Raw genomic sequence first — 14,434 nt, forward strand, 5'->3', positions numbered from 1 at the left:
TTCTATGGGTCGCGCCCCCCTTCCATACTGTTCCCACCCACATTGTTTCCAGGACCCGTTCTCTTTATCCCGTATCCCCTCCCGGATGTAGGGCCCCGGGGGGACACCGCTCTAGGCTTGGATCCCCCACTTTAGGGTCTCTCTGGGCCCTCGTCTCTATGACCCCCCAGGTGGAGAAAAAGGTCTAGAAAGGATGGTAGGGGAAAGCAGGGAGTTCTCACCGGCTCCGGGGTCCTCTCCTTTCCCGGTTAGGTCGGACGTGGCAGTCCCGCCTCCAGCTCCCGCGAGAGCAGGAAGTCCCGTTCTAGCCCCGTCCCAATACCTTTACCAACATGGAGAAACTCCGGTAGAGGCAAAGCGGCCTTGCCGTGGCGCGCGTGCGCGGACGCGGAGGTTATTTGAGGGGAGGCCGGGCGAGGCCGGCTACCAGGCCCGAGGAGACCGCCTCCTCCGTTTCCAACTAGACGAGGGGGCGGGAACTAGCGCGGAGACTTCCCGTCTATACCAAGATGGCTGCCACATCGGCGCTGTCATTTTGGTACAGGGCAGAGCGAAGCCCTTAATTCGAGCCGGTTCAGGCCAGAGTCTTTTTCTCTGGGGCGTCCTCGTGCTCAGCTAGTCCCCCGATCAGCCCTTGGGCATCCCTGGTATACCTCCTCGGCATCCCTACACTCAGGCAGGAATCATGTCTTGGGCTTCTCGCCCGCCCTTCCTCCCCCAGCGGCATGCCGCGGGGCAGTGTGGGCCGGTGGGGGTGCGAAAAGAAATGCATTGTGGGGTCGCGTCCCGGTGGCGGCGGCGACGGCCCTGGCTGGATCCCGCAGCAGCGGCGGCGGCGGCGGCAGCAGCGGCGGCAGCCGGAGAACAACAAACCCCGGAGCTGGAGCCGGGGGAGGCTGGACGGGACGGGATGGGCGACAGCGGGCGGGGTGAGTGTGCCATGGCCGACGGACTGGCGGGCCCGTGACCGCTTTATCAGCAGCCCCTCCCCCTCTCCCCCGGCGCTCTTTCCCGGCCGCTCCCGCCCCCTTGTTTGTAAACACGCGTCCCCTCCCTCGCGAGGGCCCCAGCGCCCTCCCCCCCGGGGCGGGGCGGGGAGGGGGAGCTTCCGCCTTCCTAGCGGCGGCCACTTGAGGCCTTGCGCACCCGAGGCTCCGGGCGTGGGACGCGGTCCCTCCAGCTTGAAGATTCTGGATGTTTGAAGGCAGGTCCTGCGTCCTAGGAGGGTCTCTTCCAACTCTCTCTGCCCCCTGCGCGCTCCAGCTACAAGCTGGGAGTGGAGGGCCTGGTTGCTCCCACCCCACGTGCTGCCTCACCCGCACGAGATGCCTCGGGCTCGGGGTGACCAGATGCATTGTTTGTTTTTTTTCTCACCTGCACAGCCCTTCTCTGTCATCTGCTACACCTCTCACCACAATTAGAAGTTAAACTGTTTTGTGATGACTTGGGGATGGATGAGGTCGGTGGGGTGGGGGGAAAGTGGGGGATCAGAGAGAATTAAAGTCTCTAGTTGAGTGATCAATTGAAGACTCATTTTCTCTTTTTGTCTCTCCTGTTTGTGTCTCTCTGTGCCTCTTTGTACCCCTCTCTCAGACTCCCGAAGCCCAGATAGTTCCTCCCCTAACCCCCTCCCCCAGGGTGCCCCTCCCCCTTCTCCTGGGCCACCCCTCCCCCCTTCAGCAGCCCCATCCCTTGGAGGCTCTGGGGCCCCACCCCCACCCCCGATGCCACCACCCCCACTGGGTTCCCCCTTCCCTGTCATCAGCTCTTCCATGGGGTCCCCTGGCCTGCCCCCTCCAGCTCCCCCTGGATTCTCCGGGCCTGTCAGCAGTCCCCAGGTGAGAGGTTGTGACCAATTTACTGCCTCTCTTCTTTCATTCCCTGTTTCCTTGTGACCCAAGATCCTTGTGTGAACTTCCCCATGGCTCACTGACTTTCTAGTACTCTAATCCTGGCAGGCCTGTGGTCCTTTGAGACCCCTTACCCTTCCTGAGGTGACTAATCTTTCAGTGCATGCTTCCTTAACAATCCTAGGAAAGAACCCTGATATTATTGATGTCCCTCTCATCTGTCAGTGATTTTCTGCCCTTTTTGTCCCATCTGCCCTTCTGAGATAAGTGCCCTTCAAGGCTACTGTGTTGCACAGTTTCAAGGGGAACTGTATGTCTATTTTCTTTGGGATTGTGCCTCAGAGGTGGTCCTTTACATAGACTGCAGTGTAAGTAATGTCCTCTGGAATGTGCAATGCAGGGCCCTGCCTGTGTGGTAGGGATTGATTTCTGTCACCCCCGAGAGATTCTCCTTCCCAATGAGTCCCTCTGTGACTCCCTATTTCCCCATCCCAGATTAATTCAACAGTGTCGCTCCCTGGGGGTGGTTCTGTCCCCCCTGAAGATGTGAAGCCACCGGTCTTAGGGGTCCGGGGCCTGCACTGTCCACCACCTCCCGGTGGCCCTGGGGCTGGCAAACGACTTTGTGCAATCTGCGGGGACCGAAGCTCAGGTATGGGACCTAGAGAAGAAAAAAGAGAATCTGCCTTTTACCATCACCTGTGGGGTTCCTGGGGACTCATGGGGTTTCTCTGGGGGAGTGAACTGGGGGGGGGGGGCCCAAAGAAAACTAAAGAACCTGAAGCTCAGATGTGGGAATGGGGTGGCCAAAGAGAAGTGGGGCCTGTTACAGGGTTTTTTAAAGTGAGGAAAGTGGGACTGAATCATCTCTCACATCCTGGTTCTTTCCTCTGTATTTGACACAGAATGAACTTACACCGAGTTGCTGAAGGGAAGTTGGCAAGGGATTTAAATGGCAAGGGGTCTACAAGCACCCTTGTTACTATTATTTCTCTCCCCCCACCACATCTCCAGGCAAACACTATGGGGTTTACAGCTGTGAGGGCTGCAAAGGCTTCTTTAAGCGCACCATCCGGAAAGATCTGACCTACTCGTGCCGCGACAACAAGGACTGCACTGTGGACAAGCGCCAGCGGAACCGCTGTCAGTACTGCCGCTATCAGAAGTGCCTGGCCACCGGCATGAAGAGGGAGGGTAAGGGCGTGCTCCTACCAGAATTCTCACTCTGAATCTATTGGGGGGTGGGGTAGAAGGACCCCTGAAACCCAGACTGTGCACCTCTCAGGACTGGACTGTTCCCTCCTCCAGAGGGCAGTGTTTGAGTTCTCTTCCCTCCTCATACTCTCTTCTCCTTGGTGCCCTTCTCCCAGGTCTGGTTGGTCCCTTGAGTTTCTGTCTTAATGATTCTGTCTTTGTGGCCCTCCCTGGTCTGGGAGTTTTCATTGGGCCTCCCCCAGTCCGCTCCCCCAGAGAAACCCAGGAACCCCACAGGTCTGGTGCTAGGGTAGGATAACTTGCCCTTCCCCAGGATGGCTTTCTGTCCCTCCCCTTTTAACACCTAATAGTCTTTTCTCTCTTTGACCCAATGCTTCCTCTCTGATCTGTTTCCTTGTTATCTGTGGTGTGTCCTGTGGGCTCTGACTTTACCTTCTTCTGCAGCAGACCTTTCTGAAGACCTTCCTTTTTTAATCTCTGTCTTACCTTCTCAAGTCCCATTCTGGAATTCTGAGCGAGAACCTTTTCTTGGTCAAAACCCTCATTTTAGAGATGCTGAGCCTGAGACCTGGCTTTCCTAAGGTCATGCAACACGAGAGTAGCAGGGGCGGGATCCCATCTCTAGAGACCCACCCAGGCCAGTGCTCCTTTCACCGCCTGTTTGTTTATTCAGAACACAAGAATTATAGTCAGGTGCTCTTGGATTCAAATGTATGATTTGCCATGTATTGTGTGAACTTGGCAAGCTAATTCACTTCTGATGTGAAGGCCCCAAATTCTTCATCTAAAAGAGGGGGTCCAAGAGCTCACAGAGTGCTTGTAAAAATTGGATGAATGTTAAAATATGTTTTACACATTTCTAAGCTTGTAGTGGGCCCTCAGTGGATATGTAAGCTTTCCCCCTAATTCTTTTACCCTCCCTCTTTCCTTTTCTTTCTTGGCTTATTTAATCTGACCTTGTGTAACCCCTGCTTCCAGACTGCACGCTCCCCTTCCCAATCCAGTGTTGTTTCTAGTGACTATAAATATCTCCTAAGGGCCATGAGTCCCTGATAAGGCCCTGAGGACATTTGGGAATCCCCTCATTGCTGGCTGCTGACTTTTCACTTTTTCTCCCCCTTTTGCCCCTCCCCCCAGCGGTACAGGAGGAGCGTCAGCGGGGAAAGGACAAGGATGGGGATGGGGAGGGGGCTGGGGGAGCCCCCGAGGAGATGCCTGTGGACAGGATCCTGGAGGCAGAGCTTGCGGTGGAACAGAAGAGTGACCAGGGCGTTGAGGGTCCTGGGGGAACCGGGGGTAGCGGAAGCAGCGTGAGTGATGGGGTTGATCCACTCTTCTTCCTGATGGGGGGTGGGAGCGGGAGTCTAGGTCTGTTCTACCTCCTCTCTCCTCCCTCCCCTCACAACCCTCCTAACATTGCCCGAGACTGGAAGAGCTGCCAAACAAGGTCTCTCAAACATCTGAGGTGGGTGTGCTAGCTTCCTCTGACCTCACCCCAAAGCAACCCACTGGCAGAACCACAGGCAGCTTCCAAATAATTGTTTTCATGAATGGTAGAAGAGAAGTCTGATTTATAGGGATTGGTTCAGATGGGACTTGGAGAGAGACTGCACCTAATGAGGGATGTCTAAAGCCTCTTACTACAAGGGGCGGGGGGCTCACAGTGTACCTCCAAATCTTCCATAACTCTTACTCCCTGTCCCCTGCAGCCAAATGACCCTGTGACTAACATCTGTCAGGCAGCTGACAAACAGCTGTTCACGCTTGTTGAGTGGGCGAAGAGGATCCCACACTTTTCCTCCTTGCCTCTGGATGACCAGGTCATATTGCTGCGGGCAGGTCAGTGACCTTGAATCCCTTTCACTTCTTGACAGTTGACCCCTCTTTGACTTCCTGACCTCCAGTGACCCCAGTGCATGCTGGCATACTCAGGGAGTTAAGCTCATTGACCTTGGTGCCTCTTCTCCTCTTCCCCGATCTGCTTTGAATCCCATGGCCTGCTCTCTGGCTCCTGACCCTTGCTGCTCCCCACCCAGGCTGGAACGAGCTCCTCATTGCTTCTTTCTCCCACCGATCCATTGATGTCCGAGATGGCATCCTCCTCGCTACAGGTCTTCATGTGCACCGCAACTCAGCCCATTCTGCAGGCGTGGGAGCCATCTTTGATCGGTCAGTGGCCCTCGGCTAGGCTGGCCTTAAGGCCTGTAGGTAGATGGGGTGGGGTTATAGGCTGGTCCGTGTCCAAGGCTGGCTGAGCTGTGACCTTTGAGTGACCTGCAGGTCCCTCTCCAGGGTGCTGACAGAGCTAGTGTCCAAAATGCGTGACATGAGGATGGACAAGACAGAGCTTGGCTGCCTGAGGGCAATCATTCTGTTCAATCCAGGTAAGAGGAAGATCACCCCTGTTTCTCGAGACCAAGGCAACCTTGGAGCCTCCTCTTCTCCGGAGACTCCTAAGTTACCCAACTATCCCCTCAGTAAGACCCTCAACCCAGCTGACCAAGAAAAGTCCGCATGTACTGATATATTCCCTTTTGGAGCCCATCCCAGAAACCCAACACATCCTGCTTCCCTTGCCAGTCATCTGGGGGGAAGGGGCTCAAAAGGAACATTGTGTGGGCCACATTTCTGTGTTTGTCCTCATTTGATTTGTCTTCCTTCCTCTTCCTCCTGTCTTCCCTGCCATCCCAGATGCCAAGGGCCTCTCCAACCCCAGTGAAGTGGAGGTGCTGCGGGAGAAAGTGTATGCGTCACTGGAGACCTATTGCAAACAGAAGTACCCTGAGCAGCAGGGACGGTGAGAGAGTTGTGGGGTGAAGGATTGTGGGAACCAAGGTCCCTTGGGGGTGTGGGGTGTGACAAGGGTATATTCAGGGTCCGTGTGAGTCCAGCTCTCACTTGTTTCTTCCCACCCCCAACTCAGGTTTGCCAAGCTGCTGCTACGTCTTCCTGCCCTCAGGTCCATCGGCCTTAAGTGTCTAGAGCATCTGTTTTTCTTCAAGCTCATTGGCGACACCCCCATCGACACCTTCCTCATGGAAATGCTTGAGGCTCCCCACCAGCTGGCCTGAGCCCAGACCCAGATGAGGTGCTCCTCACACTTGAGGAGTGAATGTCGGACAGGGACTCCGAGCCTTGGGGCAGGGTGGGGAGGGGCCGTGTTCCTAGAACCTTGGTGGGGTGAGGAGTACAGGGCATAACTGAGACTTCCGAGGGGCTTGTTGATATCCCAAGTCAGAGGGACCCCAGAATCCTGTGAGGGCTGGACCTCTCCAGTGGCCTTGAGTCTCTGAATTTGTCTGAGTTTCCCGTGATTTGGGGTGACTTCTTAGCCCCTACCTGGAGTAATCTCCTTCCCTCAGCACAAAGCACTGGCCTCGCTCCCAGGATTTTGCTTTCTCCTCATCTTGTCTCACCAAGATCCCTCTCTGAAGAGTGGAAATGGGAACTTCCCCAGAGATAGATTTGGGGGGCAGGCCCCCCAAATTGATGGACATGGGAGTAATGCTCTGACAGACCTTCCTCTAACCAAGCCCAGCAGATGGGGGCGACTCTGGAAGAGGAAAAGGGGGCCGTGCTGTCTCCTGTCCAGAGTCCCCGCTCACGCTTCACCTGCAATCGGACTGAAAAATACAAAGGTGGTGGGAGTTAAGGGGCAGGTGGAGATTTAAGACCCATCTGCTATTTTTAATTTCCTCTAAGGATAGAGACTTGCAGTTAGACTCAAAGAAGTACTGTACTTTCCCAGGCTGACTAAGAGATGCCAGGGGTGGAGGTGGTGTGGGGAAAGGCAGGGCCTTGAGGTGGTCTGTCCCCTCCCCTCCCCCATCTCTTTCTATCTAACTTGGAGAAGCGGCCCCGGCAGACGTGGCTGAGCCATTAGGGGATGGTTTGGCGTGTAGTCCTCAAGCCCTTCCCTTCACTGCTCTCCCCCGGCCCTGGGTACACACCGCGCAGGCTGGGCACACAGGATCCTGGCCTGAGTATTGAGGGGAGACGGCCGGCTCGCAGAGATGGGTGCCGGGGCTGCATGATTTTTGCCCTGCAGCTCTTCTCTCTGCAGTTCCCTTCCCCTCACTTTTACTCACACATAAAATCGCTTTCAAATTAAAATCGATGTTTTCTGTACCGAGGTGACTCTTGGGGGGGTCGGGGGCAGTGGGGTAGCGGCGCGGCGTTGCCCTGGGGGGGGGGGGTATCCGGTCGGGAGCCCTGGCCGCCGCGGTGGCCGCCGAGGTTCCCCGGGGCCGGGAGGCGGGCGCGGGGTGGGGGACACAAGGCGCGCTTTGTCGGGGCGGGGGGGAAGAGGGTGTGCCAGGCTGGGGGCGGGGCCGGCGGCCCGAGGAGGGGGCGGCTGCTTCTCAAAGGCGCCTTGTTCGCCAGCGCCCTCCCAGCGCCAGCGGGCGGCGGCGTCTCGGCTCGCGCGCGTCTTCTCTCCGGGCGCGCCGCGGGCTCCGGGCAGACCCGGCGCGGTGCCCGTTCGTGGGGGCGCGCTGGGCGCCGAGCACCGCGGACTCAGGCGTTGCCCGCCGGCTGGCGGCCGCTCGTCCCTGAATGACCCTCTTTCCCCGGGCTCCTCCGACTAGTGATGACTACTCATTTCTTCCTCGGGTCCCTTTCCACCTGGGCGCCCGCACCCCCTTACCTGGAAGCCCCATTTTCATCGCCTCGGGCCCCAGAAGCCAGTGGGTCTGTCTAGTCTCTGGCCTCTCTGCCTCTTCGCCGGCTCCTCTTGACTCCCTCCCCCCGCCCCCCGCTGCCGTCGAGTGGCGGGTCTCGAGTCGCTATCTATAGCCCGGTCTATAAATACCCCAGCCCCAGGCCCGGCTCTGTAATTTTACCGGGCGGGGCGAGGGGACGTAATTATGGAGATCTGGTGTGTGAGGGGGGCGCGGGGGAGAGTGGGGGGGGTGAGGTAGAGACCCTCAGGCCCGCCTCTCTCCACCCACTGACTGTGCCCGAAGTCCCGCCCAGGACTTTGCAAAAAGGGGGTTCTGGCCTCCCCAGAGGTGGTGAACTGGGGTGTGTGGGGGGACGTAACTGGACATCCGGGCCCTAGAAAAGGAAAGGGCTGGGGAAGAGGTATTGGGATTACCGAAAAGAGAATTTTAGGGTGCAGGACACTGATCCTCTGCGGAGAGCAGGGGCGAGCTGAACGAGGGTCAGCGAGGGAAGGTTGTCGCCCCGCCTCCCCAGGTGGAGATCGAGGGTGGGGTTTCCCCTCCGTGGCTGTGGGCGGGCGGCTGGAGGCGGGGGCTGGGCCGGGGGCGGGGGCGAGGTAGGGGCTCTGGGCTGCCGGGGTGGCCCGGGACACACAGGAGCGGCGGCCACCGAGGAGGGAGCAGCCCCGGAGCCCCGACGGCGCCTCGTTGCATGGAGCTGGGCGGCTGAGCGCTGTCACCACCCGACAGCCTTTGATCTCGGGACCCAGGCGTCCGCGGCTCACAGCCTGACTCTCCTGTCAGCCTCGAGGTGCCCGCAGCCTCAGGGCCCCTGGGACCCAGCGTTCCGGTAACCAGTTATGGAGCGGTGCAGCCGCTGCCATCGCCTGGTCCTGCTGGTGCCGCTGGTGTTGGGGCTGAGCACCGCCCGGGCCTGGGCAGGTAAGAGGTGTCCCGATGCTGGGGCTGCCAGAGTCCGACTGGAGCTCTGAGTGTCCCTGTGGTAGGAGACAGCCGATGCCTGAGGCGGAGATTCTGAGTCTCAAAAGGAGTATGGGGGAATGTCAAGGTTCCAGGCTGGAGGGCAGGACACCCTGGGTCCCTCAGAGCCAGGATGTGACTGGGGGAAGGCAGGTAAGGCTGGAGGTGGGAGTGCCTCTTAGTGCACCATGAGAGGACCTGGATGCTGGGGCCTTCTACTAGAACTTGAGATGGTCAGGGCGAGTGTGGTCCAGCACTGCTGGGGTGGGTGTGGGGTAGATGCCAGTGTCCACGGGTGCAGCGTATGTACATGTCTTCTGCGCTTTCTGTATATATCTCTCGTATAAGGGGGAAGCATCTGTGGGCCAGAGCAGGTCCCAGTAAGCAGAGAAAGGAGGGACACCTGAAATATTTGTCCACTGGCCCCCCCCAACAGAATCCCCTTCCCCCTCCCTGTGCCCTCGATGCTGCCACGCGGCTGGCTCTGGGGAGCACTGGGGCTGGCTGCCAACAGGACGGCCGCTGGACAGGCCGGGATCAGGTGTCTCAGGCGGGAGCCAACTCTCTGCATTCCTGCCCCACCCCTCCCCCTCTGGCCAACAGGGCTCCCGTGGGACCCTGGTGTCCACAACCCCAATCCTTTCCTTCTTTTTCCCAGGATCTATAAGGCCTAGCTCCTAGGAGAGGGAATTGATGTCAGAGAGAAGGGACTGGGAGCACTTAGGTCCTAGGTAGTTGGGGGAAAACCCCCCCCCCCCCCACTCCTGGAAATTCTGGTGGCTGATTAGCATATAACTTAACTTCTCATTTCTTCTCTGCTCTGGAGAGGAAATGGTCAGGATATCATCATAAAAACTTTAGATTACGGAAGGAAGAATTTCCAAGATGGAAGGACTCTGAGGTTCAGGGATAGGAAATTGAAGTCTGTAGACTGTAGGTGTCTTTCTGGGGGGAAGGAGACCCTCTAGCATGGAGGCAGGGGCATGGCTGAGATGATTGTCTCTTATTTGGGGGTTGAGTGGGCAGAGGGGGGGCGCCATAGGGAAATGGGTTAGTGTGAAATTCACAAGGGGCATTTGGCGGCCAGGGGTCTAGTATTGGGGGTGATGGGGTAGAGCCTGTGGGGCAGACCGGGGCTGGAGACAGAGGGGCACATAGGTGGAGTGAGTTGGGAAGCGGGTGGGCAGACTTGTGGGTAGGTTGTCTATAGGATGGAACTGTACTTTCCTGGGCTTTGGTGGAGCTCAGGGGCCTCTGAGGTCTCCTTGGCCTGGGGTCTCTGTGAGTCTCTGTGTCTCTGTCTCACTCACCCTTCGTCTTTCAAAGCGGCCCTTGTGTGTTGGTGTTTGCGGAGCTGCCACACGTGGGGGCCAGGCTAGTGAGGGGGGGCGGAGGGGCAAGGCCGTGGTTTCCCGGCTCCTGGACTCAAAGGGCCTTTTCTCTGCCTGCCCGCCCCACCTCACCCACTCCACCCAGCTCTGCTCTCCTGATCGCTCTGGCCCTTGCCCTACCCCACACTTCTATGAAAGTCTTGCTGGAACTTTCTTTGGGATTTTTCCAATCTGGAGCTGATGGTGTGAGTAGTGTGCGTGTTGGGGAAAATGTGAGGGGTGACTTTCATCTTCCTTGGAGTTTGAACCTTATGAAGCTGAATTCTAGGTGGACAGGGCTGGTGGGGGGCTGTGGGGCAGGGGAGAAGTTCCAGGTGCGGGGAGCTTGCCTGCATTTTGGGCAAGGATGCTGATGGGATCCACAGATGTGTGGCTGGAGGCCCTGGACCAGCTCTGGTTCCGCGTGGCAGCTTCAGTCTTCCCACCCCCCTGCTCATCACCTAAGCCTGGGGCACAGATTCCTGGGGGGTGACTTTGTCTTGTATCTACTTCCTCATCTGGTGCCCACCTCCCCAAATTCAAGAAGCAGGAAAGTTTGAAGCCGTTTCCCCATGGCCACACTGCCCCTGTGCTCCCTCCCTGGCGACGCCCCCCTGCTCCTCCTGTGCCCAGGGTGATCGATTGCCCAGATGTTGTTTGTGCTGGAGACACGGGACACGGGCCAGAGACTGAGAGACTGAGAGATAGGGAAAAGAAGTGAGAGAGCGGGAGAGAGACTGGGAAAGAAAAAGTTAGAGTGTGAGGACAGTGGGGGAGGACAGGGAGACAGGGAGACAGAAAAACCAACACAGAGACAAAGAGAGTAAGTGACACACAGAGGCGAGATCTGAGGAAAGCTGAGAGAGATGGCATGGAGTGAGTCCAGAGCAGGGCTGAGGGAGACCCTGGGAGGGGGAGGGGCAGGACGGGGCCTGGGACTGAATGTGGGGGCTGGGGGAGGCGGAGCACCACTGCTGCCTTTTCCCAGGTGACTCTGGTTTCCTTTCCTCTGTTCAGGGCCATTCCTGAGCAAGTAAGGAAGAGGTCATCTTTACCTCCCAGAGAGTTTGAGCCCCAGGAAACTGAGTTCTAGACCCCAAATGTGCCCTTTCTAGACTCACCTGAGGGTGTATCCCTTCCCCTGACCCCCTGGACTCCCCCAGGTACAGCCCCTGTGGATGTGCTCCGGGCCCTGAGGTTCCCCGCCCTCCCTGATGGTGTCCGGAAGGCGAGGGGCATCTGTCCAGCTGATGTGGCCTATCGAGTATCCCGACCTGCCCAGCTCAGTGCACCCACCCGCCAGCTCTTCCCAGGTATGGTTGATGTGGGAGATGAGGGGGAGCTGGAGGAGGTCATGGGGTGGGGTCTGGGACCAGACTCTAGAAGGGAAGGGGTTTATGGCTCTCTTTACCAAGATTCCACTGGTGTGTCTCTCTCGGGTACTAGGAGGCTTCCCCAAAGATTTCTCTCTGCTGGCTGCTGTCCGGACCCGCCCTGGACTGCAGGCTCCCCTCCTGACCCTCTACAGTGCCCAGGGCGTCCGACAGCTGGGCCTGGAGCTTGGCCGACCTGTCCGCTTCCTGTATGAGGACCAGACTGGACGGCCTCGACCCCCAGCTCAGCCGGTCTTCCGAGGCCTCAGCCTAGCAGATGGCAAGTAAGTCAGCTTGCTCCTCTGGTCTGCTTGGCCTACACTTTCAGGAGCTCTCTTCTGGATCCCATCCTCAGAACTCCCTCAACTAGGAAACCCTGCCAACCCTTTTGGTCACACTTCACCTACCCACTGCCCATACTATTTTGTTTCCTTCTAGCCCGAAGTCTGGACTTTATTTTTATTATTATTTTATAGATTTTTATTTATTTATGCATACAATACAAGAGCTGGTGTATAGGCCAGAGATGCGGGGGGTGAGAGGATCCACCAGAGACAGAGTGGGGAACAGAACAGGCAGACTGACTGAAATACACCGTTGAGGGGAGCAGCGGGGAAGACAGGAGAGGTCTGTCTTGCCATGTGGATTTCTCCCTGGCCGGCTAAGGATCGAACTCATGCTACAGAGGCTGTGGACTGCTTCATAGTGCAGTGCTTAACCCCTTGCGCCACCAGGGAGGCCCAGCCTAGACTTTAGATTTTAAATCTTTGCATGGAGGATTCTCTGTACCTTGGGCAAGTTACATGACTTTTTTTGAGCCTCAGTTTCTATGTCTTTAAAATAGGGATAATAGAATCTTGAAAATCAAATGGGAAAATTATCTCATGGTACCTGGTGCCTTGAAAGCACTAAAAAAGTGTCTTGTGATTGCTGCTGTATTTTTGGCTCCAAACTTTCCATCAACTGCACCCTAACCCTTTGACTTTTCCCCCTATGGTCAGTCACTTGAACCTCTCCCCCATGACAGGTGGCACCGGGTGGCTGTGGCTGTGAAGGGTCAGTCTGTCACCCTCATAGTTGACTGTAAGAAGCGAGTTACCCGCCCCCTTCCCCGAAGTGTTCGTCCGGTATTGGACACCCGTGGAGTGATAATCTTTGGTGCCCGTATCCTGGATGAAGAAGTCTTTGAGGTAACCAGAGCAATCTGAGAGTGGAGGGATTTCTGGTGCTATAATTTGTGTCCACTCAACTTTTGCCTCCAGTATTCCAACTTCCCATGGCCTAGTCCTTCATTTTTCCTGTATTTTATTTCTATTTTTTATCTTCAAGGTTAATTTTCTCTCTAGGAAAACTAGGGGTCCACTTATGGCAGGACCATCCATAGTCACGTAGTCTGTCACTCAGTCTTCATTAGTTCGTTTGTTTGTTTTTTTTAAGGTTTATTTATTTATGCATACAAGAGCTGGGGTATAGGCCAGAGGTGTGTGTGGGGGGGTGAGAGGACTCATCAGAGACAGAGTGGGGAACAGAACAGGCAGATTGACTGAAATACACTGCTGAGGGGAGCAGCGGGCGGGACAGGAGAGGTCTGCATCGCCATGTGGGTTGCTCCCTGGCCCACGGGGGATTGAACTCGTGCTGCAGAGGCTGTGGATTGCTTCATAGTGCGGTGCTTAACCCCTTGTGCCACCAGGGAGGCCCAGTCTTCATTATTTTGTCCATCCATCCATCTTTTCAACTGATCTATCTATCCACCAGTCCAGTTACCCATCACCAAGTCATAGCATCCATTTCACACTCACCCAGCATTCAGGCTTGTATCCACACACCTGCACACTCCCTCCCCGCCCTCCACCCCCACTCTGCCCCTCTCTACTTTATTTTTTAATTTTTTTTTGAAATTTCTTCAGTTTTATTTTATTTTATTTTTTAAAGATTTATTTATTTATTTATACAAGCACTGGGTACAGTCAGAAGTGCAGGAGGGTGAGAGAATTCACCAGAGACAGAGTGGGGAGCAGAACAGGCAGACTGATGAAGCACACTGCTGAGGGGAGCAGCGGGTGGCAGGAGAGGTCTGCGTGCCATGTAGGGCCCTCACCCAGTGGCCAGGGATTGAACCGGCACTGCAGAGGCTGCGGGCTGCCTCGCAACCCAGCACTCAACCGTTGCGCCACCCGGGAGCCCCTACTTTACTTTTTTAAAAGATATATTCATTTATTCATACAAGAACTGGGGTACAGGCCAGAGGTATGGAGGTGGGAGGATTCACCAGAGACAGAGTGGGGAACAGAACAGGCAGACTGACTGAAATACACTGCTGAGGGAAGCAGCAGGTGAGTCAGGAGAGGTCTGCAGCACCATGTGGGTATCTCCCTGGCCGGGGATTGAACTCATGCTGCAGGGGCTGCAGCTAGCTTTATAGAGTGGTGCTTAACCCCTTGTACCACCAGGGAGGCCCCCTCTCTTCTTTGAACAGCCCATCTAATCTTCTAAACCCTCCATCGTCTTTAACCCATCCCTCCATCTATCCACTCAACCATTCACCCACCTACTCCATCTACCCATGCGTGTAAGCGTTTATGTACCCGCCTGTCCATTCACCTTCCTATCTCCTCATTCACTGTCTCCCCATCCAACCATTCATTCACCCACAGTCACTTCCATCCACCTACCTACCAGTGTGTCTCCACTTACTCTCTGCCTTCCATTTATCTACCTACCAACCCACCCCTACATACATTCATTCAAAATCCAGTCAGTGTGTCCCTATTTATCCATCCATCCATCCATCCACCCATCCATCCACCCATCTACCTTCCCATCCATCCATCTATCCATCCATCCATCCATCCATCCACCAATCCACCCATCCACCCACCCATCTACTCATCCATCCATCCATCCATCTACCCATCCATCCATCCATCCATCCATCCATCCATCCATCCACCCACCCACCCATCCATCCACTCACCCATCCA

The 14,434-nt window shown here is 56.3% G+C and overlaps 2 protein-coding genes across 3 annotated transcripts in view; both read left to right on the top strand.

Annotated features, from left to right (window-relative positions):
- Positions 1-685: 685 nt before the first annotated feature.
- On the top strand, positions 686-6,136 carry RXRB (retinoid X receptor beta; the record flags this gene model as incomplete). Of its 2 annotated transcripts, none has more annotated exons than XM_084228887.1 (10): positions 686-929; positions 1,594-1,838; positions 2,346-2,502; positions 2,865-3,044; positions 4,203-4,375; positions 4,775-4,904; positions 5,102-5,234; positions 5,346-5,449; positions 5,757-5,862; positions 5,989-6,136. In XM_084228887.1, 10 exons carry the CDS (start codon positions 686-688, stop codon positions 6,134-6,136), a joined length of 1,620 nt encoding a protein of 539 aa, XP_084085013.1. The 2 variants fall into 2 exon arrangements, with proteins under 2 accessions (XP_084085013.1, XP_084085014.1); XM_084228888.1 differs by having other exon boundaries at positions 5,358-5,449.
- A 2,219-nt stretch (positions 6,137-8,355) lies between these two features.
- The window catches only part of COL11A2 (collagen type XI alpha 2 chain), a gene marked incomplete at its 3' end in the record, with an annotated part of 28,569 nt that continues 22,490 nt past the window's right edge, over positions 8,356-14,434 (top strand). The window contains 5 exon segments of the mRNA XM_084257626.1: positions 8,356-8,645; positions 8,647-8,675; positions 11,247-11,390; positions 11,524-11,734; positions 12,478-12,640. Of these exon segments, the coding sequence (XP_084113752.1) occupies positions 8,587-8,645; positions 8,647-8,675; positions 11,247-11,390; positions 11,524-11,734; positions 12,478-12,640 (606 nt within the window). The 5' untranslated portion in view covers positions 8,356-8,586.

The sequence above is a fragment of the Talpa europaea genome (assembly GCF_964194135.1).
Source record: "Talpa europaea genome assembly, chromosome: 2".
NCBI classification, from domain to species: domain Eukaryota; kingdom Metazoa; phylum Chordata; class Mammalia; order Eulipotyphla; family Talpidae; genus Talpa; species Talpa europaea.